Consider the following 27,969-nt stretch of genomic DNA (forward strand, 5'->3'; position numbering starts at 1 on the left):
GGAGTGCAGTGGCGTGATCTCGGCTCACTGCAAGCTCCATCTCCCGGGTTCACACCATTCTCCTGCCTCAGCCTCCTGAGCAGCTGGGACTACAGGCGCCCGCCACCGCGCCCGGCTAACTTTTTGTATTTTTAGTAGAGACAGGGTTTCACCGTGGTCTTGGTCTCCTGACCTCGTGATCCACCCGCCTCAGCCTCCCAAAGTGCTGGGATTATAGGCATGAGCCACTGCGCCCGGCCCAGTTTCCTTTTCTTTTAATGTCATTGTTTGGTGTTAGTATACTGAACTTGTAAGTTATTGGGATGTGTTTTCTCCTGCTCTTTTATTGAAAGAGTTTGTATTGAGTTGGTACTGTTTCTTCCTTAAATGTATGATAGAATTAATCAATGAAGCCATCTGACCTGGAAACCATTTGGCCTTCTCTGTTAGAAGGATTTTTAAAATTATAAACTTAATTTCTTTCATTGATTCAGATTTCTTCTTCGTTTAGTTTTGGTAATTTGAATCATTCAAGAAATGTTTCTATTTCATGTTGTTAAAATACAAATTTTAGACAAATTGAATTTAACAGAGTTTATTTAGCAAAGAACAGTTCATGAATTGGGCAGCCCTCAGAATCCAGAAAGATTCAAAGAGCTCTAGCCAGCAACATGAGAAGGCGGTATTTATAAATAAAAACAGTAAGTGATATACAAAACCAGCCAATTGGTTACAGCTCAGTGTTTGCCTTATATGGGCATGGTGTGATGAGGCATTTGCCTTATGGGGGACATAGTATGATCAGTTGGCAGCCTGTGATTGGCTGAGACTCAGCTATTTATTACAACACTCAAGTTAGGCTATAGTTTGTTTACATGATGCAGTTATGTTAAGTTAGGTTAGTTTGCTATGTAGAGACTCAAGATATGGAGAAAGCTTTACACCAAATATAATTTAATTTAACAATGTAAGTTGTCAAATTTATTGTCACTTTTATTTATTGGCATTTTCATAGTATTTTGTCATAATACTTTTAATGTCCTATGACCTATTGTGATGTACCCACTTCCATTCCTGATATTGGAGCTATGAGTCTTATCTCTTTTTCTTGATCCATCTAGCTAGAGATACTCGAATGTATTGAGCTTTTTTAAAAGCCAGCAATTCACTTTATTTTCTTTACTGCTTGTCCATTTTTATTGCATTTATTTCTGCTTTTACTAAACTTGGGATTAATTTGACCTTTTTTTCCTAGTTTCTTAAGATGGGAGCATAGGTGGTTGATTTTAGAGTTTTCCTCCTTTCCAATTATGTAAAGTTATAAATTATTATCTAATTACTGTATCATACTAATTTTGATATAGTGTGCTTTCATATTAATTCAGTTCAAAATATTTTCTAATTTTGCTTCTGACGCTTTTTAAATCCAGGTGCTGTTTAGCAGTATACTTTTTAATTTCTAGGTATTTGGGACTTTCAATGCATTTTTCTGTTATTGGTTTCTAATTTAATGCTATTGTGGTCCAAAAATTTATTCTGTATTATTTCAACAGAGACATTTATTTGGACATTTATTTATTTATTTAGATGTGTTTATGACCCAGTGTATAGTCTGTCATGTGGAATATTCTTGAGCATTTGAAAATAATCTGTATTCTGCCACTATTGGGTGGAGTATTCTATAGGTATTGATTAGATCATACTGGTTCGTTGATAATGTTATTTAAATCTTCCATGTCCTCACTGAGTTTTTTCCTAAGTATTTTATTGTTTACTTTTACTGAGTGCTTGAATACTAAAATATAATTACGAATTTGCCTATTTCTGCTTTTATTTTTATCATTTTTGGTGTGATGTGATTTAAGACATATTTTCTAAGAACATACACATTTAGGATTGTTATATGTTGGTAATAAGATGATCCTTTTATCATTATGAACTATCCTTCTTTCTCCGTGGTAATATTTCTTATTCTGAGTTCTATATTTCTGATATTAATACAGCCACCAGCATTTCCATCATTGGCATTATTTTCCCATTCTTTTTTTAACTTTAAGTTCTGGGATACATGTGCAGAACATGCAGGTTTGTTACATAGGTATACATGTACCATGGTGGTTTGCTGCACCTATCAACCCATCATCTAGGTTCTAAACCCTGCAAGTGTTAGGTATTTGTCCTAATGCTCTCCCTCCCCTTGCCCCCAACCCCCCAACAGGCCCCAGTGTGTGACGTTCCCCTCCCTGTGTCCATGTGTTCTCATTGTTCAACTCCCACTTGTGAGTGAGAACATGCGGTGTTTGGTTTTCCGTTCCTGTATTAGTTTGCTGTGAATGATGGATTCCAGCTTCAGCCATGTCCAGCAAAGGACATGAACTCATTCTTTTTTATGGCTGCATGATATTCCATGGTGTATATGTATTTTCCCATTCTTTTACTTTTCATTTGTCTTTGCCTTCATATTTAAAGAGGGCATTATGTAAACAGCATAAAGTTGGCCTATACATTTTTTGTGCATTCTGACAATCTTTGCCTTTTAGTTACAGTGCTCAGACCATGTGCATTTAGTTCAATTATTAGTATGGTCATTTTAAACTCTACCATCTTACACTTTGTTTTCTCTTTTTCTTATCAGATTTTCCATTTTTATTTATTTTGAATTAATTATGCTTAGTATTCTATTTTATCTTCTCCATTGGCCTCTTAGTGATACCTCTTTTCATTCAGTAGTTGTCAAGAGTTTAAAATATTCATCTTAATAATTCAACCTTCAAATAATAACATACTTCTTCACATGTATAAGAAGCTTACAACATTATACTTCCATTTCTCCCTTCTATTCTTTGTGCCATTGTCATCATGTTTTACTTGTGGGTCTGTTATAAACCCCCAAATAATTTTCACTTTAAACAATTACCTTTTTCAACTCAAAAATAGAAAAACTAGAAAACATGTTTTTATATTTATCTGCATTTTTACCATCTTATGCTCTTTTCATTTTAACATCTAGAGAACACTCATAAAGAAACAAAATCCTTGCTCAAATAAGATATTTTTCTTCATGATCACCACTATTCTCAAACCTTTGAAAACTCTGTTTATGATAATTTAAGTTCTCCCACATGGAGTGACTATGGCTGGTAAAAAGTGCAATGAATGACAGCAGTTTCTTATTTTATTTCTTGGCTCTTAGTTTATCATGTAGAAAATATTCTCTATTAGATATTGCTATAATTACAATCCGGTTTTGGGAAAGGCGCTCAGGGGAATGGAATCCAAATCTGCCTGAAATCTTGATCCAGACAGACCAAATCTCTTCCCTCAGAGACTTCAAACACTGCAGTCTTCAAACCACATCCAAGAAAAACTTCATCCTAGTAAAATTTCCCCCAAATACCCTTTCTCTACCTGACCCTATCCTGTAGTTAGGGAAGAACCCAGGGCTGAATCAATATCCTCAGACCTTTCCATTCAAGTAAGATCAGAACCTTTAGTAACTATATCTGCAACAGAGCTTGAAACCACACTTTCAATAAATCATATTCACATGTGACCTTGTCCTAGACTTCCAGTAAGAATGACTCAGCGTCTCCCAGCTCTGACATACTGAAGTATTTATTGGTCTTAGGGTATTCTTGGGAAGGTGACAGTGAAGTTTCTTCAAAGGAGACCAGAGGATAAAAGGCTCAATGAAGGGATAATCTCCATATCAGTGCTACAAAAGTGTCGACATTTATTCATTACCTTCTATTTGTTGGGAACTTTACTGAGGAATGACTGCTTTAAGGTAACAGATAAGGACAGAGTTTGAAGGGTCAGCAATTCAGTCAGCCACTGGGGTAGTGAACACATGAAGTGAGAAGAAAAGCTGAGGTGTAGTTTGTAGAGCAGCTGGAGTTCAGATCTCTCCTAAGTCCTCTTCTGTTCAGATATTTTGTCACCTGCAGCAACACACATGGTTACTGTCATTCCTGGGTTCAGTACTGTAAGCCCAGACCCATCTTCTCCACTCCCTTTGTATCTGATCTTCCCATTTCTCCGCCCTGTTCAGGTCCCAGGGAGAAGGTGGTCATCTGTGCACATGCCCTGGTCCTCCAGGTGAACAGCACATAGGAGCGAAGGAGTTCCCTAAAGTCATCGAATTTCACCACCAAACTCCAGCTGACTTTGAGGGCATCCCATAAGCTTCATGTCTCTAAAATATCCTGACAAGGAGAAGGGCCACATTACTGAGGGCAGAGAAGAAGCTTAACTCTGGAGTGAGACTTGGAAGGGACAAACATCCAGACCATATCAATGAAGGCAATGAAGGAAGGATACTTGCTCACATTGTGTAAACTGCTCTTTGAAAGGATTTCAAAGCCAAGGTAAATTCTCTAAAACGATCTCTGTTGAACATCTGACAGCAGTACTTCCTCTTTCCTGGAATTCTTTAATTCCTTGGCTTATGCGACAACACATTGCCTTAATTCTTCTGCCTCTCTGCTTCTCCTCCATTTTCATTAAATACTCCTGTTTTGATATTTGGTTAATCATGTATCTTTGCATTAATTTTGCTCTTTCAAGATATTTCATTAAAATATGATTTACTTTTATTACTGAGTTCTTTTGGTATCCCCCAAATTTTGCACCTAAGTCAAGTGCATCTCTTACATCACCCTAGTCCCAGCCCTCCTTTCCATACTTCCTCTTAACATCTGACATTCTCCATTCACTTCATTCTGTTATAAATCATTATAGATATAAATGTGTGTGAACAAAGAAAAATAAAGAATTTGTCCTACTGGATACTAACACACACTACAATGTCATAGTAATCAAAACACTAGGACACTGGCACAATGTGGGGAAAAGCAAGAGAGATCAGATTGTTAATATGTCTGTATAGAAAGAAGTAGACATAAGAGACTCCATTTTGTTCTGCATTAAGAAAAATTCTTCCGCCTTGAGATGCTGTTAATCTGTGACCTTACCCTCAACCCTGTGCTCTCTAAAACATGTGCTGTGTCAAACTCAAGGTTAAATGGATTAAGGGTTGTGCAAGATGTGCTTTGTTAAACAAATGCTTGAAGGCAGCATGCTCCTTAAGAGTCATCACCACTCCCTAATCTCAAGTACCCAGGGACACAAAAACTGCGGAAGGCCGCAGGGACCTCTGCCTAGGAAAGCCAGGTATTGTCCAAGGTTTCTCCCCATGTGATAGTCTGAAATATGGCCTCATGGGAAGGGAAAGACCTGACCGTCCCCCAGCCTGACACCCGTAAAGGTTCTGTGCTGAGGAGGATTAGTATGAGAGGAAGGCATACCTCTTGCAGTTGAGACAAGACAAAGGCATCTGTCTCCTGCCTGTCCCTGGGCAATGGAATGTCTCGGTATAAAACCCGATTGTACGTTCCATCTACTGAGATAGGGAAAAACTGCCTTAGGGCTGGAGGTGAGACATGTGGGTGGCAATACTGCTTAACAAAGCATTGAAATGTTTATGTCTATGCATATCTAAAGCACAGCACTTGATTCTTTACCTTGTCTATGATGCAAAGGCCTTTGTTCACGTGTTTGTCTGCTGACCCTCTCCCCACTATTGTCTTGTGACCATGACACATCCCCCTCTCTGAAGAACACCGATAAGTAATCAATAAATACTAAGGGAACTCAGAAGCCAGTGGGATCCTCCATCTGCTGAACGCTGGTCCCCTGGGTCCCCTTATTTCTTTCTCTTCACTTTGTGTCTTTTCCTTTTCCAAGTCTCTCGTTCCACCCAACGAGAAACACCCACAGCTGTGAAGGGGCGACCCACCCCCTTCAGCACAAGAAGAGACAAACAGAGCAGCGGAACAACATGGAACTCAGACACAGGCCCGTCTGTAATGGGGGCTTTCAGTATAGCAAAGAGACACCACAAACATATGGGGGAAAGGTGAACTATTTAGTAGTTCTGGGAACACTGGCTCTTTATATAGAGAAAAATAAAACATGATCCCCATCAAACACAAAGGTGAATCCCAGACGAATTAAAGTAGTAAATGTGAAATTTAAAACTATAGGAGATATTTTAAGAGTATCTTTGATATCTCAGTATAGGGAAGACTTCTTTTAAAAACACACACAAACAAAAAAACAGTTGATGGACTTCATTACAAAATACTAAGGATTTCTCTTCAATAAAGGAAACCAAGGAGAAAGTTGCCAGAAGTCAGATTAGGGGAAAACAGTTGCAATGCCTAAAACTGACAAGGGACTACTAGCAGGACTATATAAGGATCTCCTGCAAATCTATAAGAAAAAGATAGAAGCCCACAGTACAAAAATGAGCATAGAATGTGAACAGGCAATTTATAGAAAAGGAACCCCCAAGTGGCTAATCAGTCCCAATTATAGCCCCAATTATAAATAATTATAATTATAAATAATTATAAAACAGCATATTTCTTTATGCACATGAAATTGGCAAAAGTTAGAAAACTGGATAATGTCCAGTGTTGATGTGCATTTAGGAGTTGCAGGACATTTCAGGTACTGACAAAGGAAGTACAGATAAGTACAGCCATTCTGATGAGCAGATGAGCAATACTTAGTCAAATTAAGGAGCTGCATCTCCAGAGACCCTGCAACCCCTTTCTAAGATACATACATTTCAGGGATGCAGGTCAGGTCTACATGCATACGCAGGTCCATGTGAGATACAATCATCGCTTGCAATAGTAGCGAACCAGGGATGATCCAGGTATCCCAGGAGCAATATAGATATGTGGATTGATATGATTTGGATATTTGTCACTTCCAAGTCTCATGTTGAAAATTGATCCCCAATGTTGCAGGTGGGGCCTGGTGGGAGGTATTTGAATCATGGGGGAGACTCCCATACGAATGGCTTGGTGCCCTCCCCAGGGTAATGAGTGAGTTCTCACTCTATTAGTGTACGTGAAACCTGGTTGTTAAGAAGAGCCTGGCACCTCTTTCTCTCTCTCTTTCTCCCTCTCTGACCATGTGATGCACCGGCTTCTTTTGCCTTCCACCATGGGTAAAAGCTTCCTGAATCCCCCAACAGAAGCAGATGCCAGTGGCATGTTTCTCATACAGCCTGCAGATCTGTGAGCCAATTAAAGCTCTTTTCTTCATAAATTAGGTAACTTCAGATATTCCTTTATAGCAATGCAAAATGGACTAATGCATGGACGTATAGAGTATAATACTATGGAGGATTTGGAAGAAACAAAATGGATGTACAAAATTAGATCTATAATTTAATGCCATTTTGGTTAATTAAAAATACATGTACACTGGACACTACTGCATATTGTACAGGATCTATGCAAATAAAAGGAAACATCAAATTCATTAAAATGTTTACCAATGAGGTAAGAGTAAGAGGTTAGATATGGGAGTAAGGACTGGGGATGAAAGGGACCAAACAAATCGAGAGAGAGAGAGAGAGAGTTCGGAGGCACCAATGATGATAGTATAATGAACTGAGAAGTTCTTAACCTTTTGTACCTGAGGTCCAGAATGAATAACAATAATAATAATGAATTAGATGTGGTCATCTGCATGGAAGTTCACTATCTAATGCTAACAGAATTCCCAAAACATATAAAAATATAAAATATGGTGAGTGTTATAATAAATAGAAAATATAAAATCTCAGGAGGGGCATTTTTTGTGTGAGCATTGCCACGGAATGAGTCCAAGTAAAGACAGTAAATAGTACAGGCACCCACCACAGTGTGTTGTAATTATGTATACAAATATAGATCTGGCTCCATTACTAGACAATGGACTCTTGGAGAATTTGAACTTTGTCTTTTCCTTCACAAAATAGGGTGAATAAGACAGTGGATAAACAGTCTGGGATCCAGACTTTCTGGATTGGAAGCTAGCCCTACTACTTCATAGCTGTGGGAACTTGATCAAGGTGCTTCAGATCTCTGTGTATGTAAAAAGATAGAATTATCTCTCATGTGAAATGGTGAAAATAATAGTACCTACCTCAAAGACTATTTGTGAGAAAAAAGTGAGTTAATAAATGTAAATGCTTAGAATAGCACCTGAGCATATTAACTACTCAGTTAGTTATCAATGTTGTTGTTGTTATGTGGCTGAATGCTTTTAACGCATTAGGAGATCAATGAACACTTATCAGATTGAATTTTTCCTCCCTTCCTTACATTCTACAGATTCTAGGGCCTCCTCTTTACATTCCCACCTTTAGAGTATTTCACAGGGTCCCCTGGGCGCGGGGGTCACGACTAGAACGCATAGCCTTTAAGATGAGGATGGTGCCCATGATGATGCCCACTAGGCCCAGCACCAGGCCCAGGGCACAGAGCACAGTCTCCGTCGTCTCAGGCATCTGGATTGGCTCTTGGGCCTCTAGGTGAAGAATGAAGAGATAGGGTCAGGAGGTGCAGTGAGGGTGGTTATGGCCTGGGATGGTTGTGGGAATTGAAGGTTATAGACCAGTTAATTGGATGTTAAGACGAAGAGAGGACTGAGACCTGGCCAGTGGGGAAAGCTGGTTCAGAGGACACCAGGTCCTTGGAATAGAGGATGCCAGGAGATTATGGAGAGAAAAGGCACTGCATACCCCAGTGCTTGAGGAGTGGCTGGTCCAAGCCCCAGTGCTCCACCCTGCAGTCATAGACGTCCTCGGCCGAGGGCACAAAGGTCAGGTAATGGAACTTGTGGAAGCTGTAACCTGTTCTGGGCAGGAAGAGGCTCTCGGCAACACCCTCAGTGACCGGCTCCCCGTTGCACAGCCATGTGACGTTGAGCACTGGTGGGAAGAACTTGTCAATGTGGCAGATGAGGGTGTTGGGCTGGCCCAGCTCCACAGGCTCCTTGGGAAACACGGTCACCTCAGGTGGATCTGGGAAGAGACAGGACCAGGTTAGGTCCCTGTTCTGGGATGAATCCCAAAGGCTCCACCTCTGGGGGATCATCTACCTCAGCCATAGATTTTATGGCAGCTCTGAGTTCCTGAATCACAGAGCTGGGTATCACACTACTGACCAGCCTCACTTTTCTCACCTTTCTCTCTCCTGAGAAGAGAGGATGCAAGCCCTTGCTGTGGTGGGATCAGCCCATGGCCACTAGGGGAAGAGGATCACACAGCAGGGGGCACTTAAGCTTCCTAGTCTGAGGGTGGCAGACAGGCCCTCTCATCCCTTCCAGTCGGGCTACAGAGAAAGAGGCAAAGATAGGCAGTACCATTGGCGGCCTGAGTGTGGTTGGAATGCTGGATCATGGCATTCAAGTGGTCGTTCAATGCAGCAATGTTAGCCAGCCCGCCCTGAGCCTCCAAGGAAAAGGCTCGGCCAAACTCCTCTAGATGCCAGACGGTCTCCTTCTTGTCCAGATCCACATGGAACATCTCATCCTCATCAAACTCAAACATATACTCCCCTGTCGGTCTATGCGTCTGTATAAACATGGCAAAAGTGGACACATGGTCCGCTGCATAAAGAAAGTAGAGAAAAACATGACAAAATGTCAGTATGAATATGTAAGTGGTGAAAGCTCGAGAATGAATAAAGATGTATGACTATAAAAAGGAAGAAGGTAAGAGGTCAAAGGAAGGACATATGGGGAAGAAGGAGAAACACCATAAAGGAAATAATACAGAGCAGATGAGTAGTTATAAAAAGAAAGGAGCAAAGAACAAAATGAAAAGTTTATCATTGATAAGTCAAGCTGCTTCCTGGTCTTTGAAAGTCTGGGTATCCTGACCCTACACAACAGTAATAGTAACAATGATAGCTAACATTTCTTGAGCTCTTACTTGTACCAGGCATCCTTCTAAATACTTTACATATTTCACTCGTTAAATTGTCACAATAACCCTATGAAGCAAATACATAGCATACATTTTACAGGTAAGGAAATGCAGAGAGGTTAAATATTAATAACTTGCTAAGGTCATATGGCTACTGGTGGAACTAGTAGAGAGATTTTCTCTACCCTTAAGATCTTAATTCTTCTAGGACACAGATGTAAAATTGTTTTTAGAGTCATGGGGGTGGGGGAATGGACATTTTATTTTTCTTATTGCATAAAAGGGAGAAAAAATAGAAAATTGGGAGGAAGAAGAAAATACCCTTCAAATTTTAGCATTCTTGACAGTTTTAAAGTTTCTGTCTTAGTTTATGAACACGAAACTGTAGAATGTATAGCTTTGTTGATAATATTTTTCATTTGGGGCATATAAATTCAAAAGTACAGTATAGTTATTTTGGCATTTATTCCAAACTTTTGTTTCCTTTTTAAAAATATTTCAACATTTATTTTATGTTCAGGGGTACATGTGCAGGTTGGTTACATAGGTAAACTCATGACTCTGGAGCTTAGTGTACAGATTGTTTCATCACCCAGGTACTAAGCATTCTAAACGTTTCTTATATTTATATTTTGATTTTTGTTTTAGAGGCCAACTAGAAATTATTGCTGAGTTTCAAACTATCACAAGGACAAAAAAACCAAACACCGTATGTTCTCACTCATAGGTGGGAATTGAACAATGAGAATACATGGACACAGGAAGGGGAACATCACACACCGGGGCCTATTGTGGGGTGGGGGGAGGGGGGAGGGATAGCATTAGGAGATATACCTAATGTAAATGACGAGTTAATGGGTGCAGCACACCAACTTGGCACATGTATACATATGTAACAAACCTGTACGTTGTGCACATGTACCCTAAAACTTAAAGTATAATTTTAAAAAAAGAAAAAAAAAGAAATTATTGCTGAGTTTGAAATACCTGTAGGATTTATTTTGTTTCTTAGTCTTTATTAGTTTGCAAGAAGTAGCAAAGATAAGAGGATAAAAGCAACTATAATCATTAAAGCAAACAATGAATGTATATGTGAGAGTCTGGGTTTAGAATGATAAATGCATGAGAGTGAGAAAGGACCACAGGGCTCATCTGCTCTCACCTCCCAACTCACGGATTTCCCTGTGAGTTTGCAGCCTTGACATGTGGGGACCCAGTCAGTGCTTGCACTTACAGTGACAGGGAGAATTAAATCCTATAGGTGTTTCACAAGGGAAATAGCTTCCTCCTCAGTTTAAAGGACTCAAAGGACTCACCAGGAAAAAGAGGGCAAAATTAAACGACACAAAGTCTTCTAGCAATTATTGGGAATTCATCTTCTTAATACATGAATATCCCATGTACTTTTTAAAATAGTTTTTAAAAAACACTTTCACAAGTTCTGCTGTCTAAAGATCAGCCAGATATGAAACAGGTTATTTTACTTCAAAATGTCATATCCATTCAGACAAAAATATGTATTAAAAGACTACTATATGTCAAACACTGTTAGATGCTAAATATGCAAGTAAAAATAATACATAGGTCCTGTTCTGCAGACATGTACAATTCACAGAAGGAAACACAAGTGACAAGACAACAGCAGGTTCAGAAGGATAAGTGCAGATATGTGGGTATACACAAGATGCGATCAAACAACACGTCGGGGACAGCTTCCTGGGGAACAGATGGCTTCAATGTAGGCATTCTGAAAACAGGGACAAAGCCACTTCTCACAGGGGGAAGACAGCCTGACTGGGAGAAGATACTGAGTTCACTGTGGGGCTATTGCACTTAGAAGATCTGAAAGGAGAAATAATACATAGACATTTGTGGATGATGGGTGGCTCAGGAGAGGAGTTTAGGCCAGAGAACTGAGAGTCATTAGTGGCAGGTGCAGATTAGATGAGATTTTCCAGGAAGAGTACCAAAAATCAGAATTGCAGAGATCTCAGGCTATGATGAGAGGACATGATAATTAAGAAGTGATTTAAAGGATGATAAGGAAGATCCAGAGAAATAGGAGACAGATAAGGACAGGGTAGTTCATCAGAAAGAAGTGGATTACAGTGCAAATGTTATTAGTAACTCAAGTCAGAGGCACTGAGAAGAACCCACTGGATTTGACCTTCTACAGAGGTTCCTGATGGCCAAGATGAGCAGGATGTACTGGACACAAGTCAGACACTTAGCTCCAACTGTGAGGACACAGAGAGAGTGTCTCTAGGGTAAGATGCAGGCAAGGTTGTTTTTTATCAGTTGGTTTTCGCTTATGTTTTTAAGGTAAAGGACATGTTTAAATGTTAAGACAAGGAACCTATACCTAATGCTAAATGACGAGTTAATGGGTGCAGCACACCAACATGGCACATGTATACATATGTAACAAACCTGCACATTGTGCACATGTACCCTAAAACTTAAAGTATAATAATAATAAAATTTTTTTTTAAAAAGACAAGGAACCACTGGGAAGGGAAACCCTGAAGAGACAGCTGAGCTAATTAGGAATTTCTACCAAGAATCCTAAAACATATTCAAATCTAAGAAGAGATGCCCATTGTGGTGTTTATTATAACATAACATTAGAAATAACCCAGGTGACCATGAACAGGGCAATAGATACTTCTGGTTCTCCCCAGCCTCACCTCCTCTTTATTCTACACATCAAACTGTCTGAGGCCAGTGTGCATCTTGTATGTTATGGATTCTAACCTTCCCCATCACTAGATTTTGGGATGACAGCATCATACACAGGCTTGATGTCATTCTCCCTGATGTCAGCTACAGGAAGAAAGAGCATTCATCACAGCCCATCTCTGGCTGAGTCCTTGCAGCTATCCAAAGTTTAGGCCTCCCTTGCAGTCCTGGATCTCTCAGGAGCCGAGTCACAGGCTATCAAGACCATGCAACATTGCCGTCTTGAGAGAGGAAAGCTTATGACCATCCAGAAAGACCCAGGAAGGGCCCTAGGGTCCTAGGAGAGAGGAAGGATACAGAAACACTCTTAGCACTTCCTCTCCTAATGCAGAGCCCATAGCTCAGAGTTCCTGTGAAGCAGCCACAAAAGACAGAGGCTGGGGATCCCAGATAGATAGGAGGGGTGTTGGGGCCCAGAAGGCCCTGGCAGAAGGTCACTGTGTATAGGAATCTGGGGGAGGCAGTTTATGACCCTCAGAGCTGGGTCTGGTCTTCAAACTTGGCTCGTTGATCTGCTGTGTAACCTTGGAAAACGTATTCATCTTTTTGAGATTCAGTTTTTCAAAATAATTTCTAAATGAAGGGAATAATATCTTCATTCAAGATTCCTGTGAGATGTAAATGGGGAAAGAAACTATGCAGGTGTCTCGTAAATTCTGGGGGCTATTGCTGTTATTATTATGAGGGCCAGAGGGAACATAGACTATCATGAGGGCCAGACAGATCAATGAGCCCCTAAAATCTCTGATTCCTGAAGCAACAATTGATGTGAGCCTCCCCACCACTCACCCTGATGCTCTCACATTCTCCTGAGCACTCACCCTTGATGGCCCCAGCTCCTCGGAGACTTAGCAGGACAGCCAAGGAGAGGGCTCTCAAGATCACACCTCTGGTCTGGAACATTCTGTCTTCAGGGCGCATGTTGTGGGGTCTATAATCGATGACTGTGAGCACAGAAACAGTGATGAGGAACTGAGGCCGGGTGGAGGCAGATGAGACTCTGAAACTGTGGGCTTCTAACACCTGGAAATGGTCAAAATGGGTGGAGAGGAGTCAGCATGGCTGGGCTTCACCAATCAGAGGAATAATAGAGCTGACATTCTCTGTTGCTGGGTAAAGAGGATGCTGGAAGGTGTTGGGGAAGTGATGGGAGAATTTTAGGTACCAGCATGATCAAGAGAACTCCAGTTCACAGTTCGTGTTCAGAGTTAGAGAAAGAGACTTAAAAAGATAAGTCACACCTTCTTCTGATGGCAAATGTTTTCCATTATGTTCTTTCACCCCACCCCCATCCCCACCCAGACATTCAGATGATCTTTGATGATTTTTGGTCACTATATTTTAAATAATGTTTTATGTTACGTTGTCAAGTTTACAAAAATATTCAGCTGAAAATTAAGAGTGAATGTGCTATCTAATAAAATATATAGTAATCTTTCTTTCTTTCTACCTCCCTGAGATATCTCCCTTTTATGTAATCATTTCTGCAGAAGTGTTATAATTTCTATTTAGAGGTTTTAATTAACCTGAATGAAGTTGATCTTTAAGTATTTATCTATTCCTGGTTACCTTTGTTAGTGAAATGTTTAGATAACTTTTATTTAGATTTCTCAGTATTTGACTTTTCATGTTATTTAAACTGTGTAATAACATTTTTATATTTAAATTACTGACCATGTTATTTCATTTTCATATAAGAAATCCAGGAAAGCATTACCTATGGTCACAATGCGCACCCATATTTTGATCTTGTTTTCAAGAAGGTTTCTCTAATGCTTTTCTGTCACATGTAATGTTCATTTTTTTATTTTATGTTCTCTTTACCATAGTTAAGAAATTACTTTTCTAGTCTCATTTTAAATATTTCAAATTTGGGCTATTTCTTTGATACTCATGGATAAAGTCACAAAACATTTAATATTTAATGTAATGATGAAGTACATATATTACATTAATTTTTTTCTTGTTTGTGGCAGCCTTACCTTGCATAAATAATAATTACTAACAGATTAGTACATGACAGATGCTGTTACTAGTGCTTTGCAAGCATTATCTCATTTAATCTTCACATAAATCTGAGAGAGGTATTATTAATGCCTACTCTAAAAATAACTTACCTGAGATATTGAGAAGTTAAGTATCTGTCTAATAATCTATGGCAGGTAAATGACAAGGAGCAGAGTCCAACCCAGGCAGCTGGACTGAGCTTTTCTCCACAATCCTCTCCTGGCCCCTCAATCCTACTGGACACCTTCTACTACATAATTCTTTCTTCTCTTGCATTTTACATTATCGCCTTCTATTTACATTTTAAATAAATGATGCCAATTTGTTTTTTTTTTTTAATTAGAATTGGTGGTCCATCAGGATCACATTTATAAGTACCTAAAGTAAAAAGCAATGTTCTTTGGAAGTTTGTAAAAATATTCACTATAACAAAATAGAATCAGATTGAAGGAGGTGGGGTCTTTGATTTTTTTTTCACTTTCTTCCTTATTTGCTGGTCAATTTATATTCTCTATGGCTTTATTTTTCCAAAGCAATTTCAGAACTATTGATCTCATTTGGTCTTAAGAGCTTTCCTTTAAGGCAGGTTATATCATCCCCATATTGAAGACAAGGAATTGAAGTCCAAGAGAGGCAGTGTCGTTAATGCTGCATATTTACATGGTAGGGTGGGTGGTGTGTCCATGCTCCCCGTGTAAGTTTCCTACACCGAGCCCTGCTGACCCTGATGACAGTCCTATGGAAGAACCTGGTATCCCCTGCACATCGCAGGACTCACAGATCTCTGGGAGAAAGTAAATATAAATGGGTGCTAAGCTTAAACACACCCTTGGACAAAGGCAAGACAGACAGACTCCAGGCCTCATTTGAGTTCTGGGATGGGTACCCTAATCCCTCTAAACCATACCACTGAATGGTCTTTTATACACTGAGATGGCGCTTCTTCCACAACAGACCGTGTCCTGTGAGTGTGTGAGGTGTGGCAGAATTAAGGAAATGATAATCCCCTTAGATGGGCCAGCAGAATATTTGAGATCACCTTCAGAGCAAAGAAAACACATCGTCTCCCCAAATCTCATGACTTATCTGACTGCTTAAAATAAGTATCATTGTCCTCCCTCTGTCATCTTAACTTCATCACAGGCTTTATATTTTCAGACCTTTCACACTAACCGTCTGCCTAGTGAGTGATGACTCATACAAAGCTCAGTGTCCATTGGTTCTTTTCTCAGACTCTGTCCAATCCCAGGATCACAGAAGACTGCTTGGGTTCATGGTCTCTAATATTTCAGACAGGAGCTCCCCCTAGTGAGTCATTCTTTTCCTGACTGCAACTCTTTTCGTTTTGCCACCCTTTTCCAGCTCCACGATGGTTCTGCAGGTTTCTGCGGCCCCACAGACAGTGGCTCTGATGGCGTTACTGATGGTACTGCTCACATCTGTGGTCCAGGGCAGGGCCACTCCAGGTAAGAGCAGAGCTGCCATTCCTGGAGGATCTGGCTCAGGGAGCAATTCCTAGGGAACTTTCTCTTTAAGAGACCAGACCCTGAGACAGGCTGCTGGGGCTCCTGCACTAAGCCAGTGTCCTCCCTTCCCAGCTAGAGAATGAGGCTCATCCTCTATAGGATAGGTTGCTACCCTACAGGCCTATTCTCTCATCAAGGACACGAGTACAGCAAACAGAGAGAGGTGACCAATGGTCAGGATACTTGTCTTTGGGGAAATGGGGCCAAGAGGTCCAGGATAACCTTAGACAGACAAGGTTTACAGAGAGAGAGGTTGGCAAGTGCATGCTCCTGGGTGTGCTCACACCTGCATCCAGCCTGGAGGGGAAGAGAGCCCTTAGCCAGAGTATCCAGGCTCTGAGGATCATTCTCCAGGTAGGAGCAGGAGCCCACGCCCCTTGGACAATTAAGGCAAGATGGGAGGGAGGGTTGTGTACGGGTTCTAGCCCCTGAAGGGGCTCTCATTAAAGGTACTTCTCTCAGCTTCCCCAGAACTTGGTTAGAGTATTACGGTGGGTTGAGACTTGCAGGAAAAATGTGATGAGGATGTATGGGTGCGTGAAAGAGATTGAGTGTAGGTTATCAGACAGCCAAGGAAGCAGTAACCAATGGAAAAACCTCTTCTTCCCACTGCCTCCCTGCGGCTAGTGTAATATTATGTCTTCTATGATCCATTGTTTTTTACTCAGGATGCTCTTATCTTACTAGTCCAAATTTACACCAACACCCTAAGAGGAAGGACTGCAAAGTAGGTACCTTAGTTTTCCACTGACTTCCACCTTTCCTGCTTAGATCCTTCCTCCTAGACCCCTCCACACCCCTCATAGGACACACCTAGAAGGTACTGACATCATGTCACCTCCTCATTTTTCAGGGTAACAATGTTGGAATCTCCTGAGGACAGCCCCTCAAACCCCAAAGCCCCTCACCTATTACCTCAGGTCCATTGTCTGGGAAGGGGAGGAGAACTTGCACTTGTAGTCACAGAGGGGTGCTGAGAACTAACCAGCAGGATGGCTCAGCCCTGGGAACTGGAGAGGGTTGAGGCTGGGGAGAGAGGAAGCTGGAGTAGCGCTGGTGACACTAATCAGCGTCAAGAGGGGGTGAGGGTATACGGTGCCCCCATCCCATAGGCAGAGCTGTTGTGTGGGATGAGGGGCAGTGTTGGGAGCCACCAAGGAAACCCAGAGATGGGGGAGCAGAGAACAGAAGGGGGCATGTGATGCTGGGCAGTGAACGGGGGGAAGGGCAAAGGCTGGGTTGAGGTTAGTGGGGGAATGAGATGAGGCAGCAGAGCCATGTGACAGGGACCGAGGGTGGGTTACCAGAGCTCCCTGTGTAGAATGAATGTTCAATCCAAACCTGCTGGAGGGAGAGCTGGGGCCATAGGGGAGTGGGTAGAGCGGGCAGGGCCGATTCCACAATTCCCTGCATGCTCCTCCAACTCCACACACATCCCGAACCTCAAACAGAGCACAAGAGGAAAGGACTGAGGAGTCAAGCTGTGGCTTAAAGGGGTTGGGGGAGAAAAGCTTGACTGAGACAATCCATAGGGAGCCAGAGGTTTTTAATATATCCTGTTCTGAGTGAGAACTGAGTTCATTCAGATCAGTGGTTTTCAAACTGTGCTCTGGGCAACTCAATTGTTAAGGGTTCAACAAACAGGATAAAGTTTCTTATATTCAAAACCAAAGGTTTCAAGTTACATCATAAAACCCCTCATCACTTATGTCTACTTGGCAGGTAAAATTCCATTTAAAAAGTTAAATGTATTTAAAAAATACCTAAGACTGGGTAAATTTTTAAAAAAAGGAATCAAATGTTGCAAAGAAAAATTTCAAAATTCTTATTCTTGAGTGAAAAATGTTCTCTTACTGGTGAATGAAAAGGAGAAACAAAGACTAACAAATGAAAATGGGAGGATCCACACTCAGAGCAGGGCAATTGAACAGGGAGGGGCGGATGGGTGGCAGTAGAGGAGGAATCTGGGCTCAAGGGGCTGGGGGCGGCTGGGCTTGGGAGTTTAGGGGGCTGGGGCCCAAGGCACCAGGAAAGGAAGCAGGTCAGGATATCTGAGTCAAGACCTGGGATCTTGCCTTAGCAATGACACTGGAGACTAAAAGTGGTGCCCCTGAGCCCAGCCCCACTCCATCTCCATTATCTTCTGCCACCAGCTGTGCAGCTTCTGTGAGGGGTGATGTTAATAAACTGGAGAGGTTAACTTGCAGAGCATGAAACAGATGTGCAGAACAATCACAGAACCTTAATTTCCCCAATGTGCTCAAGAACAGAGCAGGCCTGAAGAGGCTCAAACAGAAACAAACAAGTGCCGGGTCACTGATAATTCTGTGTAGACACACACCTGCCAGACACTGCTCATGGCGCTCCCTAGGAAGAACAGTATGGGGGAAAGGCTGCCAAAGTTCTTTATGTAAAAATTACATCAATGCTCTCTTCCTTTGCGCTGCCTATGCAGCTGGCAGCCATCTCTTCCTCCGCATCATGGCCTCCCTCAGATTCCTCATGAAGCATAAGATCATCAAAAAGAAGACCAAGAAGTTCATGCGGCACCACTTAGACCGATATGTCAAAATTAAGCGTAACTGGCAGAAACCCAGAGGTCTTGACAACAGGGTTCATAGAAGGTTCAAGGGCTAGATCTTGATGCCCAACATTGCTTATGGGAGCAACAAAAAAAACACATGCTGCCCAGTGGCTTCCAGAGGTTTCTGCTCCACAATGTCAAGGAGCTTGAAGTGCTGCTGATGTGCCACAAATCTTACTGTGCTGAGATGGCTCAGAAAGTTTCCACCAAGAACCACAAACCCATCATGGAAAGAGCCACCCAGTCGGCAATCAGAGTCAGCAACCACAATGCCAGGCTGCTCAGTGAAGAAAATGAGTAGAAAGCTCATGTCCACGTTCTGTGTTTAAATAAAACCACAAAAACTGCCAAAAAACTTACCTCAATGCCTCTAAACCCAAAAGACTCCACCCCTACAGGTCTCTGGTAGTTGTGGTTATTTTCATTAAGATATTTTCCACATCTTTCGACACCAAGTCTTTCTGCATCCATCTTTGAAAATTAACTTTCAGGCTGTAGAGTCTCTCTTTCTCTCTCTCCTTCCTTCCTTCCCTCCTTCCTTCCTTCCTTCCTTCCTTCCTTCCCTCCCTCCCCCCCTCCCTTCTTCCTTCCTTCCTTCCTTCCTTTCTTTCTTTCTCTCTTTCTCTCTTTCTCTCTTTCTCTTTCTTTTCTTTCTTTCGACAGAGTCTTGCTCTTTCGCTAGGCTGGAGTGCAGTGGCGCGATCTCAGCTCACTGCAACCTCTGCCTCCCAGGTTCAAGTGATTCCCCTGCCTCAGCCTCCCGAGTAGCTGAGACTACAGATGCCCACAACCACGCCCAGCTAATTTTTTGTATTTTATTCGAGATGGGGTTTCACCATGTTGGCCAGGAAGGTCTCGATCTCTTGACCTCATGATCCTCCTGCCTTGGCCTCCCGAAATGCCAGGATTACAAGCGTGAGTCACTGTGCCAGGCCCAGTCCAGGTCCCCTACCAAAGTTGAAGAAAGTTTTAATGAATATATTTCTACATTTCCTAAATGCAAAACAGCAGGAGCAGGTTGAGGAATTCTCAAGAAAGTGGCAGAGGAGAGCCCCTAGCTGTGATAAAGAGAAAGAAGGAAAGGAGGGCTTCCTGGAGGAAGTGACATTTGAGCCAGGACTGACACCAGGATGGAAATGTCAGTCAGGGAGTTGGGTGGGGGAGCACCTCCACCCTCCATGTCCCCAGCTCCTCCTGCCCCTACTGTTTCTCCCAGCGACCACACGTGAAACGTCTCCCTCTCCTCCTTCAGCCGCCAGCAGAAGGGACTGCCTTCCCCTCAGTGCTCGCTCCTCCCTATCTGATCACTGAGTCCCCTTGAGCAGTGAGTCTCATTCTTCTCAGTAAATCTTCTCGCTGTGTAGTGAGAAAACTGAGGGCTGGAGAGGCTCTGCGACCTGCCTAGGACCACAGAACTCGGTACAATGAAAACTCCTATTTTAAAATCCAGCCCTGAGTGGGAAGATTTGGGAAGAATCGTTAATATTGAGACACAGAGGAAGAAAGAGAGGATCAGGTGAGAGTACACCTCCCCCCTTCATGGCCTCCTCCTCCCCGCAGAGAATTACGTGTACCAGAGACTGTTTGAATGCTATGCGTTTAACGGGACACAGCGCCTCCTGGACAGACTCATCTACAACCAGGAGGAGTACATCCGCTTCGACAGCGACCTTGGGGAGTACAGGACGGTGACGGAGCTGGGACGGCGTACTGCTGAGTACTGGAACAGCCAGAAGGACATCCTGGAGCTGGAGCGGGCCGAGGTGGACAGGGTGTGCAGACACAACTATGAGCTGGAGGAGCCACTCATCCGGAAGCGCCAAGGTGAGTGAGGGCTTTGGGCCAGGGGTCCCAAGGCAGCCGCGGGGGCCCGAGCCCAGAGAGCAGGGGCAGCTGGGCCGGCCTAAGGGAACTTAAGTGCCAGGCGGGAAGAGGACTTTGGGCTGGGGATTGATGGGGAGCCCATCCAGAGCATGCATGTCAGGGGAGTGAGCACGGGGACCTGGACTGTGCTGAGCATGGAGTGAGGAAGATGAGCACAGAGAGACCCCCGGGACTACATGAGGCCTGGCAGCTGACTGCATGTGGGGTGAAAAAAGGAGGCCACAGGACAGCATGCAGGGGTGTGGTGTGGAGATGGCACGGCAGGCCACACAGAGTAGAAACCTGCAGGGAGATGGCTGGGTTTGAGGTGCTTGAGGGGCAGATGGATAGTCTGATGGGCAGGTAGAGAGAAGGGTCTGCAGCAGGGTAGGGGCCTGAGCTACATGAGACCACCCAGGGAGAGGGGACCCAGGGAGAAGAGGGAAGGACTGGATGCTGGGAACTGGACAGTTGTGATTTGGCCAACAGAGAAAAGCCTGTGAAGGAGACAAAAAACCAAAGTACAGTGTGAGGAGAGGCCTGAAGAGAAGAGTCCTGGAGGCTGAGGGGAGGGGACCTCAGCAGCACAGTGGACAGCAGTGACAGTGAGTTGGGAAGGTCAGAAAACAGAAGATGGAAAGTGGGTTTGGAAACCAGGGAGACCTGGGGAGAGCACGTTGGCTGCAGCGGCGGGAGCTGGAATGGGACGGGGTGAATGAGGCTGAGTGTGGCACATCCTCCTCAGGGCTGAGATGGATTTTACTTGTCTTGGGTTCCCCATGCCTGGCACAGGGCAGTGTCTGAGCTCATTCGTCTTTTCCTTCAGGAAGTCTGGGTGTAAAGGGATGGAGAGAGGTGAGGTGTGTGTAGTAAGAGGATTTCTCAAGGATGGGACAAGAGGGCCTTGGATCTTTGGCTTCCTCCTGTGAACTTGTGGGGTGGGGAGCCTGGTGCACCGACCTGAGGGACCTGAGGGAGCAGCATGGAGGCTGAGCCCTGGACCTTTGTCCTAGAGAGAGAAAAAAATAGAGGAGGAGGAAGCTGAGGAGATCACACCTTTGATCCCCTTGTTCCTGGAAAGTGGAAGGAAGTGCACCTGCTAGGAGTGAGAAGGTGGACACACTGGGTGGGGATGAGGTGAGTGACATGAGTTTAGGCAAGTTGCTGAGGTAATTGGTTGAGAGAGGTGTTCAAATAAAAGTAATGCAATTACTTAATAATTGTTCAAATAAAAGTAAAGCCAGCCTAAGGAGTGTGGGTTTCTCCTCTAGGCCCACAGGTCCCCAACCTCACTCCTCCAAAGACTCTCCTGGAGATGCTCTGTGATGCACAGATCCCCAGACTCACTGCCCCCCAGACTCAGGTTCCCTGGGTGGGGAGGTCTGGAGGTCAAAGTTTGTAATCAGCTGCCTAGAGGTTCTAACCAGATAAGTATTGTCAGAACACTGAAGATTTTTGAAAAATGAAAAAGATGTTGGAGTTGTGTCTTCAGAACACTACTAAGGGTGTTAGGTAGAGGAGGGACCAGAGGCAGGGAGATGAGGTAGGAAACTGCTGTTATTGTCAGTGAAATTGCAATGAAGGCATGAATTAGAACAGGGAAAACACAGAGGCCGCGGAGAGATGGGAAGGGGGAGGAAAGGAGTTGTGACAATTCCAGTGTGGATGCCCACCCAAATCTAGAAGTAATTGAGCAAATGTTTTCTGGGCATTAGAGAAGGCAACTAGAACAAACAGGAATCCTTCCCCTGGTGAAATGTATTTCAACTGGGTCAGAAATGAGGCCATTGGGTATCAAACCTTAGCTCCAGCGCCCCCTGGAGGTTTCTGATGTGCTCCAGGCTGATGGGCTCCTGTCAAAGAATATTGAGCAAGATGCCTCTCATGGAAAGTTCTGGGACCTTAAAACAGACACCGAAGTATTCCTCCTGATTTCATAGTTCCCAGGAGCTCTATGGGGAAGAAATTGTATGTAATTCACAACTGATATTTAGACATGGGTTGAATAGTTTGATGGATGCTGAGTTTATAGAGGTGATTGAAGTAGTGAGACACAGGTGCCCCTGAAATAAACTCACATTGAGGGAAGAGGCTGGCAATGTGGATCAGTCTGTAAACAAGGGAAAAATACAATAGGGAGTAAGGGTTGTGGGTCAGTTCAAGACGGTGCTTTTACCTGGCCCAACCCCATGTCAGGGTATTTGTGTTCTCCAGGAAGTAGAAAGGAAAGAACTGAGTGATTAGGGACCTAGAAGACTAATTTGAGACATTTCTCTGAAAGAGCTGTTCTCTAGGGGATTCCTCTGAATGAGCTGTTCTCTAGGGGCAGTTGGCCCTTTTCTGTGTTTGTTTTTTGTTTTTGTGTTTGTGTTTGTTTTTGAGAGAGGTTCTCGCTCTGTCTCCCAGGCTGCAGTGCTGTGGCGCTGTCACGGCTCACCGTAGCCTTAACCTCCTGGGTTCAAGTGATCCTCCTGCCTCAGCCTCTCATGTAGACAGAACTACAGATACATGTACCACCATGTGCAGCTAATTTTTTTTCTTTTTAGAGATGGGATCTCACTATATTGCCCAGGCTGGTCTCGAACCCCTGGGCTCAAGCGCTCCTCACGCCTGCCTCCCAAAGTGCTAAGATTATGGGCATGACCACCATGCCTGCCCTTTTGTGCCTTCTGAGGAGGAAAAAGGTACTAGTGGCAGAGATCCAAAAGAAAAGTTGCAGGTGGCAGTGTGGAAATTGACCTGTGAACAACAGAACGAGCTGGGGCACAAATCCAGAAATGCAGAGAGAGGCAACACCTGGTCGTCTGTGAGACCTTCACAGGACCTGAAGACACAGCACAGAGGAGGAACTTGGAAAAGGACGGGATTTCTACTACTCAAGCATGTAGGGGCTAAGGATATTATGTAAATAGGAAGATTTTGAATTTTTGTAGGTGAAGTCAAAAAATACATAGGTTATTTGCAGAATAAGACATGTCAAGCTCTCTTCATTTTCTTTGTATTTTCATGAAATAAAGTTACTAGATTAATAGGCCACCATAATGCCATTGTCTGTATATCCCAATTTCAAGATATGATTTGGGTAAATTTTGCATCATTTGTATCAAGATAGAACTTTGAAAAGACAGGAATTTTCGCATTTGATTGAATATTCTTTGTCCAAATTGCTTTTAGTTAAAATTTCTCCTAAATGTGCTACAGAGTGCTACCTCTGTATCCCCACCATTCCCCTATATACTTATTATTTATTATTTTATTCAAGATCATGCATGCTCTACTTGAAGGTCTATTTCTATCTTTTCAGTGCCACCCTTACCCACTAGCCTAATCACATTATTCCTATTTTCAACATCTAGGAATCAATTACATAGTGAACATGCCTAAGAAATAATAATCTGGCCAGAGGTGGTGGTTCAGGCCTGTAATCCCAGCACTTTGGGAGGCCGAGCGGGGAGATCACTTGATGTCAGGAGTTGGAGACCAGCCTGGCCAACATGTTGAAACCCCTTCACTACTAAAAATACAAAAAATTAGCTGGGTCTGGTGGCAGGCACCTATAATTCCAGCTACTCAGGAGGCTGAAGCAGGAGAATCCCTTGAACTCGGGAGGCTGAGGTTGCAGTGAGCCAATATTGCACCACTGCACTCCAGACTGGACGACAGCGAGAGACTCAGTCTCAAAGAACGAAAGAATAATTTCAAATGCTATTCCACTTTTTTCTTCCCCATCCCTAGTCCAGCCTAGGGTGAATGTCTCTCCCTCCAAGAAGGGGCCCTTGCAGCACCACAACCTGCTTGTCTGCCACGTGACGGATTTCTACCCAGGCAACATTCAAGTCCGATGGTTCCTGAATGGACAGGAGGAAACAGCTGGGGTCGTGTCCACCAACCTGATCCGTAATGGAGACTGGACCTTCCAGATCCTGGTGATGCTGGAAATTACCCCCAAGCAGGGAGACGTCTACACCTGCCAAGTGGAGCACCCCAGCCTGGACAGTCCTGTCACCATGGAGTGGAGTGAGTTAGTCTCTGATGACCTTCTAAACCCCACCTCTGAAGAGTAGGGGACTCTCTGGCTCTGGGGTCCACTCATCTTGTCTTCTGCATCTATACCCTGTGGCCATGTCCAATGCCATCTTTCTTCCATACCAGCTCCTGAGCATAGTTTTAAGCCGGGGAAATGGAGATTTCCTGACCCTGGCCTAGGGGGTCCTGAGGATTCATAATTCTCCTCCTTGTCAGAGAATCTAGGGACACAGACACCTTCCGGAACTGACCTCACACATGGGAACTGTTCTCTTCCTTCAGCATTTTAGCCTCTTCTCAGTCATTTTGAGAGGCAACTTCCAGAATCAGCATTTGCCACCTTGTTGAGGTCACACCCCTGTTCCAGATATGAGGGAGCGGCTCTTTCTGAATTTCCTTTTATGCAAGGTTTTTCCCCCTCACTGTCCTCGTCCTGATATTCTGCATCAGGCTCTAGAATCTCAGACAGGACTTGAGTAGGGATGCAGCTGGTGGAGGTGACACTGAACCTGGGTGTCTCTTTCCCAGAGGCACAGTCTGATTCTGCCCGGAGTAAGACGCTGACGGGAGCCGGGGGCTTCGTGCTGGGGCTCATCATCTGTGGAGTGGGTATCTTCATGCACAGGAGGAGCAAGAAAGGTGAGAAGGCCTGCAAGGTGAATGGGACTTACCGTCCCCTGGCATATTCACACATATTCCATGATGAGGGGTTCAGACAGAAAAGAAATGTCAGAAAGCTCTAGAGGCCACTGAAATCAGATAGAGAACAAACATGACCTATAGCGAGAGAGGGATCCCAGGCTGGGATCTTAATGCAGCCAGATGCATGAGGCCCCAAGTACTCAGGCTCCTGCGGGGAGTCCATTGAGTGGTGGGCGATGGAATTTGGTGGGATGGAAATGTTTCTATGTTTTTCTGAGGTGGTTTCAATGACTGAATACAATACCTTTCCTTTTTCATTTCAGTTCAACGAGGATCTGTATAAACAGGTAATATTCCTGATTTGGTTTCCTTGTGGGGTGGGTTGCAGGAGGATATGAGTCCTTTCTGTGCATTGTGACACTGAGGCTCCTCTAGGAAGAGAATCTCAGGCGTAAACCCCTCTTTCAACCTCAGCCCTCGAGTGAGTGGGGAAAGAGCACTGCTTGGCTCCATTACTGAAGGAAGCAGAGATCAACTCTGTTCTTTATTAGCCTGAGACTCAGCCTCTCACCATAATTTTTCTCTCCTGGGACTTAAAGGAAGGAGGCCAGCAACCTGGGATGACTTTGTCTTTTACCCCCACAGCATTCCTGACCTCACCAAAAAGACTAATGTGCCTTGGAACAAGCATTTTCTGTGTTTCGTTAGCACCAGCGGCTGGTACCCGGACAGACCCCCAGCTTCCCAAAGGATCCTGCTACCAAGAAGTTGCTCTGAAGCCAGTTTCTATTGTTCTGCTCTTTGATTCCATGCACGGTTTCTCGCACTGGGCCTCCAACCATGTTCCCTTCTTCTCAGCGCCATAAATAATCAAAACCCAACATGAGTGTTTATTTTCTTTTAAAAATATACACCAAATCACCTCTCATCACTTTTGTTTAAGGGTTTTAGTAAACAATAGGAGTTAATAAAGAAGTTCATTTTGGTTTACACGTAGGAAAGAAGAAAACCATGGCTTCCTTCCTTCCTTCCTTTCTTCTTTCTTTCTTTCTTCTTTCTTTCTTTCTTTCTTCTTTCTTTCTTTCTTCCTTTCTTCTCCCTCTGTTGCCGAGGCTGGACTGTACTGCAGTGATCTCCGCTCGCTGCAACCTCCCCGCCTCGGGCTCCCGTTATTCTCCTGCCTCAGCCTGCCGAGTGCCTGGGATTGCAGGCTGGAGGCAGTGGCGTGATCTCAGCTCACTACAACCTCCAACTCCCAGCCGCCTGTCTTGGCCTCCCAAAGTGCTAAGATTACAGCCTCTGCCCAGCCGCCACCCCCTCTAGGAGGTGAGGAGCGTCTCTGCCTGGCCGCCCATCGTCTGGGACATGAGGAGCGCCTCTGCCCGGCCGCCCCGTCTGGGATGTGAGGAGCCCCTCTGCCCGGCCGCCACCCCGTCTGGGAAGTGAGGAGCGCCTCTGCCTGGCCGCCCTGTCCAGGAGGTGAGGAGCACCTCTGCCCGGCTGCCACCCCCTCTGGGAGGTGAGGAGCGCCTCTGCCCAGTCACCCCGTCTGGGAAGTGAGGAGCGCCTCTGCCTGGCCGCCCCGTCTAGGAGGTGAGGAGCATCTCTGCCCGGCGCCACCCCGTCTGGGAGGTGAGGAGCGCCTCTGCCTGGCCGCCACCCCGTCTGGGAGGTGAGGAGCGCCTCTGCCCGGCGCCACCCCGTCTGGGAGGTGAGGAGCGCCTCTGCCCGGCCGCCACCCCGTCTGGGAAGTGAGGAGCGCCTCTGCGCGGCAGCCACCCCGTCTGGGATGTGAGAAGCGTCTCTGCCCTGCTGCCCCGTCTGGGAGGTGAGGCGCGCCTCTGCCCCACTGCCACACCGTCTGGGAGGTGAGGAGCGCCTCTGCCTGGCCACCCCGTCTGGGAAGTGAGGAGCGTCTCTGCCTGGCTGCCCCGTCTGGGAGGTGACAACGGCCTCTGCCCAGCTGCGCTGTCTGCGATGTGAGGAGCGCCTCTGCCTGGCTGCCATCCCGTCTGGGAGGTGTACCCAACAGCTCCGAAGAGACAGCGACCATCATGAACGGGCCATGATGACGATGGCGGTTTTGTCAAAAAGAAAAGGGGGAAATGTGGGGAAAAGAAAGAGAGATCAGATTGTTACTGTGTCTGTGTAGAAAGAAGTAAACATAGGAGACTCCATTTTGTTCTGTACTAAGAAAAAATTCTTCTGCCTTGGGATGCTGTTAATCTATAACCTTACCCCCAACCCCATGCTCTCTGAAACATGTGCTGTGTCAACTCAGGGTTAAATGGATTAAGGGCCGTGCAAGATGTGCTTTGTTAAACAGATGTTTGAAGGCAGCATGCTCGTTAAGGGTCATCACCACTCCCTAATCTCAAGTACCCGGGGACACAAACACTGCGCGGAAGGCCGCAGGGACCTCTACCTAGGAAAACCAGAGACCTTTGTTCACGTGTTTATCTGCTGACCTTCTCTCCACTATTATCCTATGACCCTGCCATATCCCCCTCTCCGAGAAACACCCAAGAATGATCAATAAATACAATTTAAAAAAAAAAAAAAAACCATGAAAATGAGTCTATGTCAACTATTTTATAATGTGGCCTGTTAGACATGGCACTCTTCTTAATTTACTGGATTTCAGTGAGCTGACCCCAAATCAAGTTTACTGCCGTCATCCATTTAGATCTCAGACCACTATTCTTAGCTATTCAGTGGTGAGCAGACTGCAAATCTGTCTGATAGGACCCATATTCACACAGCACTGATTCAACATATAACTTACTGAGAACACGTTTTATCATAACCATTAAGAAATTAAATGAACATCA

General features: G+C 44.2%; 2 protein-coding genes and 1 pseudogene across 3 annotated transcripts; 2 read left to right on the forward strand and 1 right to left on the reverse strand.

Moving 5' to 3' along the window:
- The first annotated feature begins 826 nt into the window (after positions 1–826).
- LOC100444477 (HLA class II histocompatibility antigen, DP beta 1 chain) lies at positions 827–26,446 on the forward strand. Its single transcript, XM_024248811.3, has 8 exons — positions 827–946; positions 4,031–4,346; positions 15,860–15,963; positions 20,168–20,431; positions 24,206–24,487; positions 25,025–25,135; positions 25,462–25,485; positions 25,784–26,446. The coding sequence occupies exons 2-7, from the start codon at positions 4,276–4,278 to the stop codon at positions 25,479–25,481; spliced, it is 852 nt and encodes a 283-aa protein (XP_024104579.3). The 5' UTR covers positions 827–946; positions 4,031–4,275; the 3' UTR covers positions 25,482–25,485; positions 25,784–26,446.
- Positions 3,691–13,490, reverse strand: LOC100438181 (HLA class II histocompatibility antigen, DP alpha 1 chain). 2 transcript variants are annotated; one of them, XR_010140620.1, is made up of 5 exons: positions 13,312–13,490; positions 9,187–9,432; positions 8,564–8,845; positions 5,777–8,349; positions 3,691–4,812 (listed from the first exon to the last, which is right to left on the reverse strand). XR_010140620.1 is itself a non-coding variant. In XM_063725451.1 (5 exons), the coding sequence occupies exons 1-4, from the start codon at positions 13,409–13,411 to the stop codon at positions 8,195–8,197; spliced, it is 783 nt and encodes a 260-aa protein (XP_063581521.1). In that variant the 5' UTR covers positions 13,412–13,490; the 3' UTR covers positions 3,691–3,920; positions 8,183–8,194. The 2 variants fall into 2 exon arrangements, 1 of the variants encoding a protein (XP_063581521.1); XM_063725451.1 differs by having other exon boundaries at positions 3,691–3,920; positions 8,183–8,349.
- On the forward strand, positions 18,505–18,908 carry LOC134761660 (large ribosomal subunit protein eL32-like; annotated as a pseudogene).
- Positions 26,447–27,969: the final 1,523 nt, after the last annotated feature.

The sequence above is a fragment of the Pongo abelii genome, chromosome 5 (genome assembly GCF_028885655.2).
Source record: "Pongo abelii isolate AG06213 chromosome 5, NHGRI_mPonAbe1-v2.0_pri, whole genome shotgun sequence".
NCBI classification, from domain to species: domain Eukaryota; kingdom Metazoa; phylum Chordata; class Mammalia; order Primates; family Hominidae; genus Pongo; species Pongo abelii.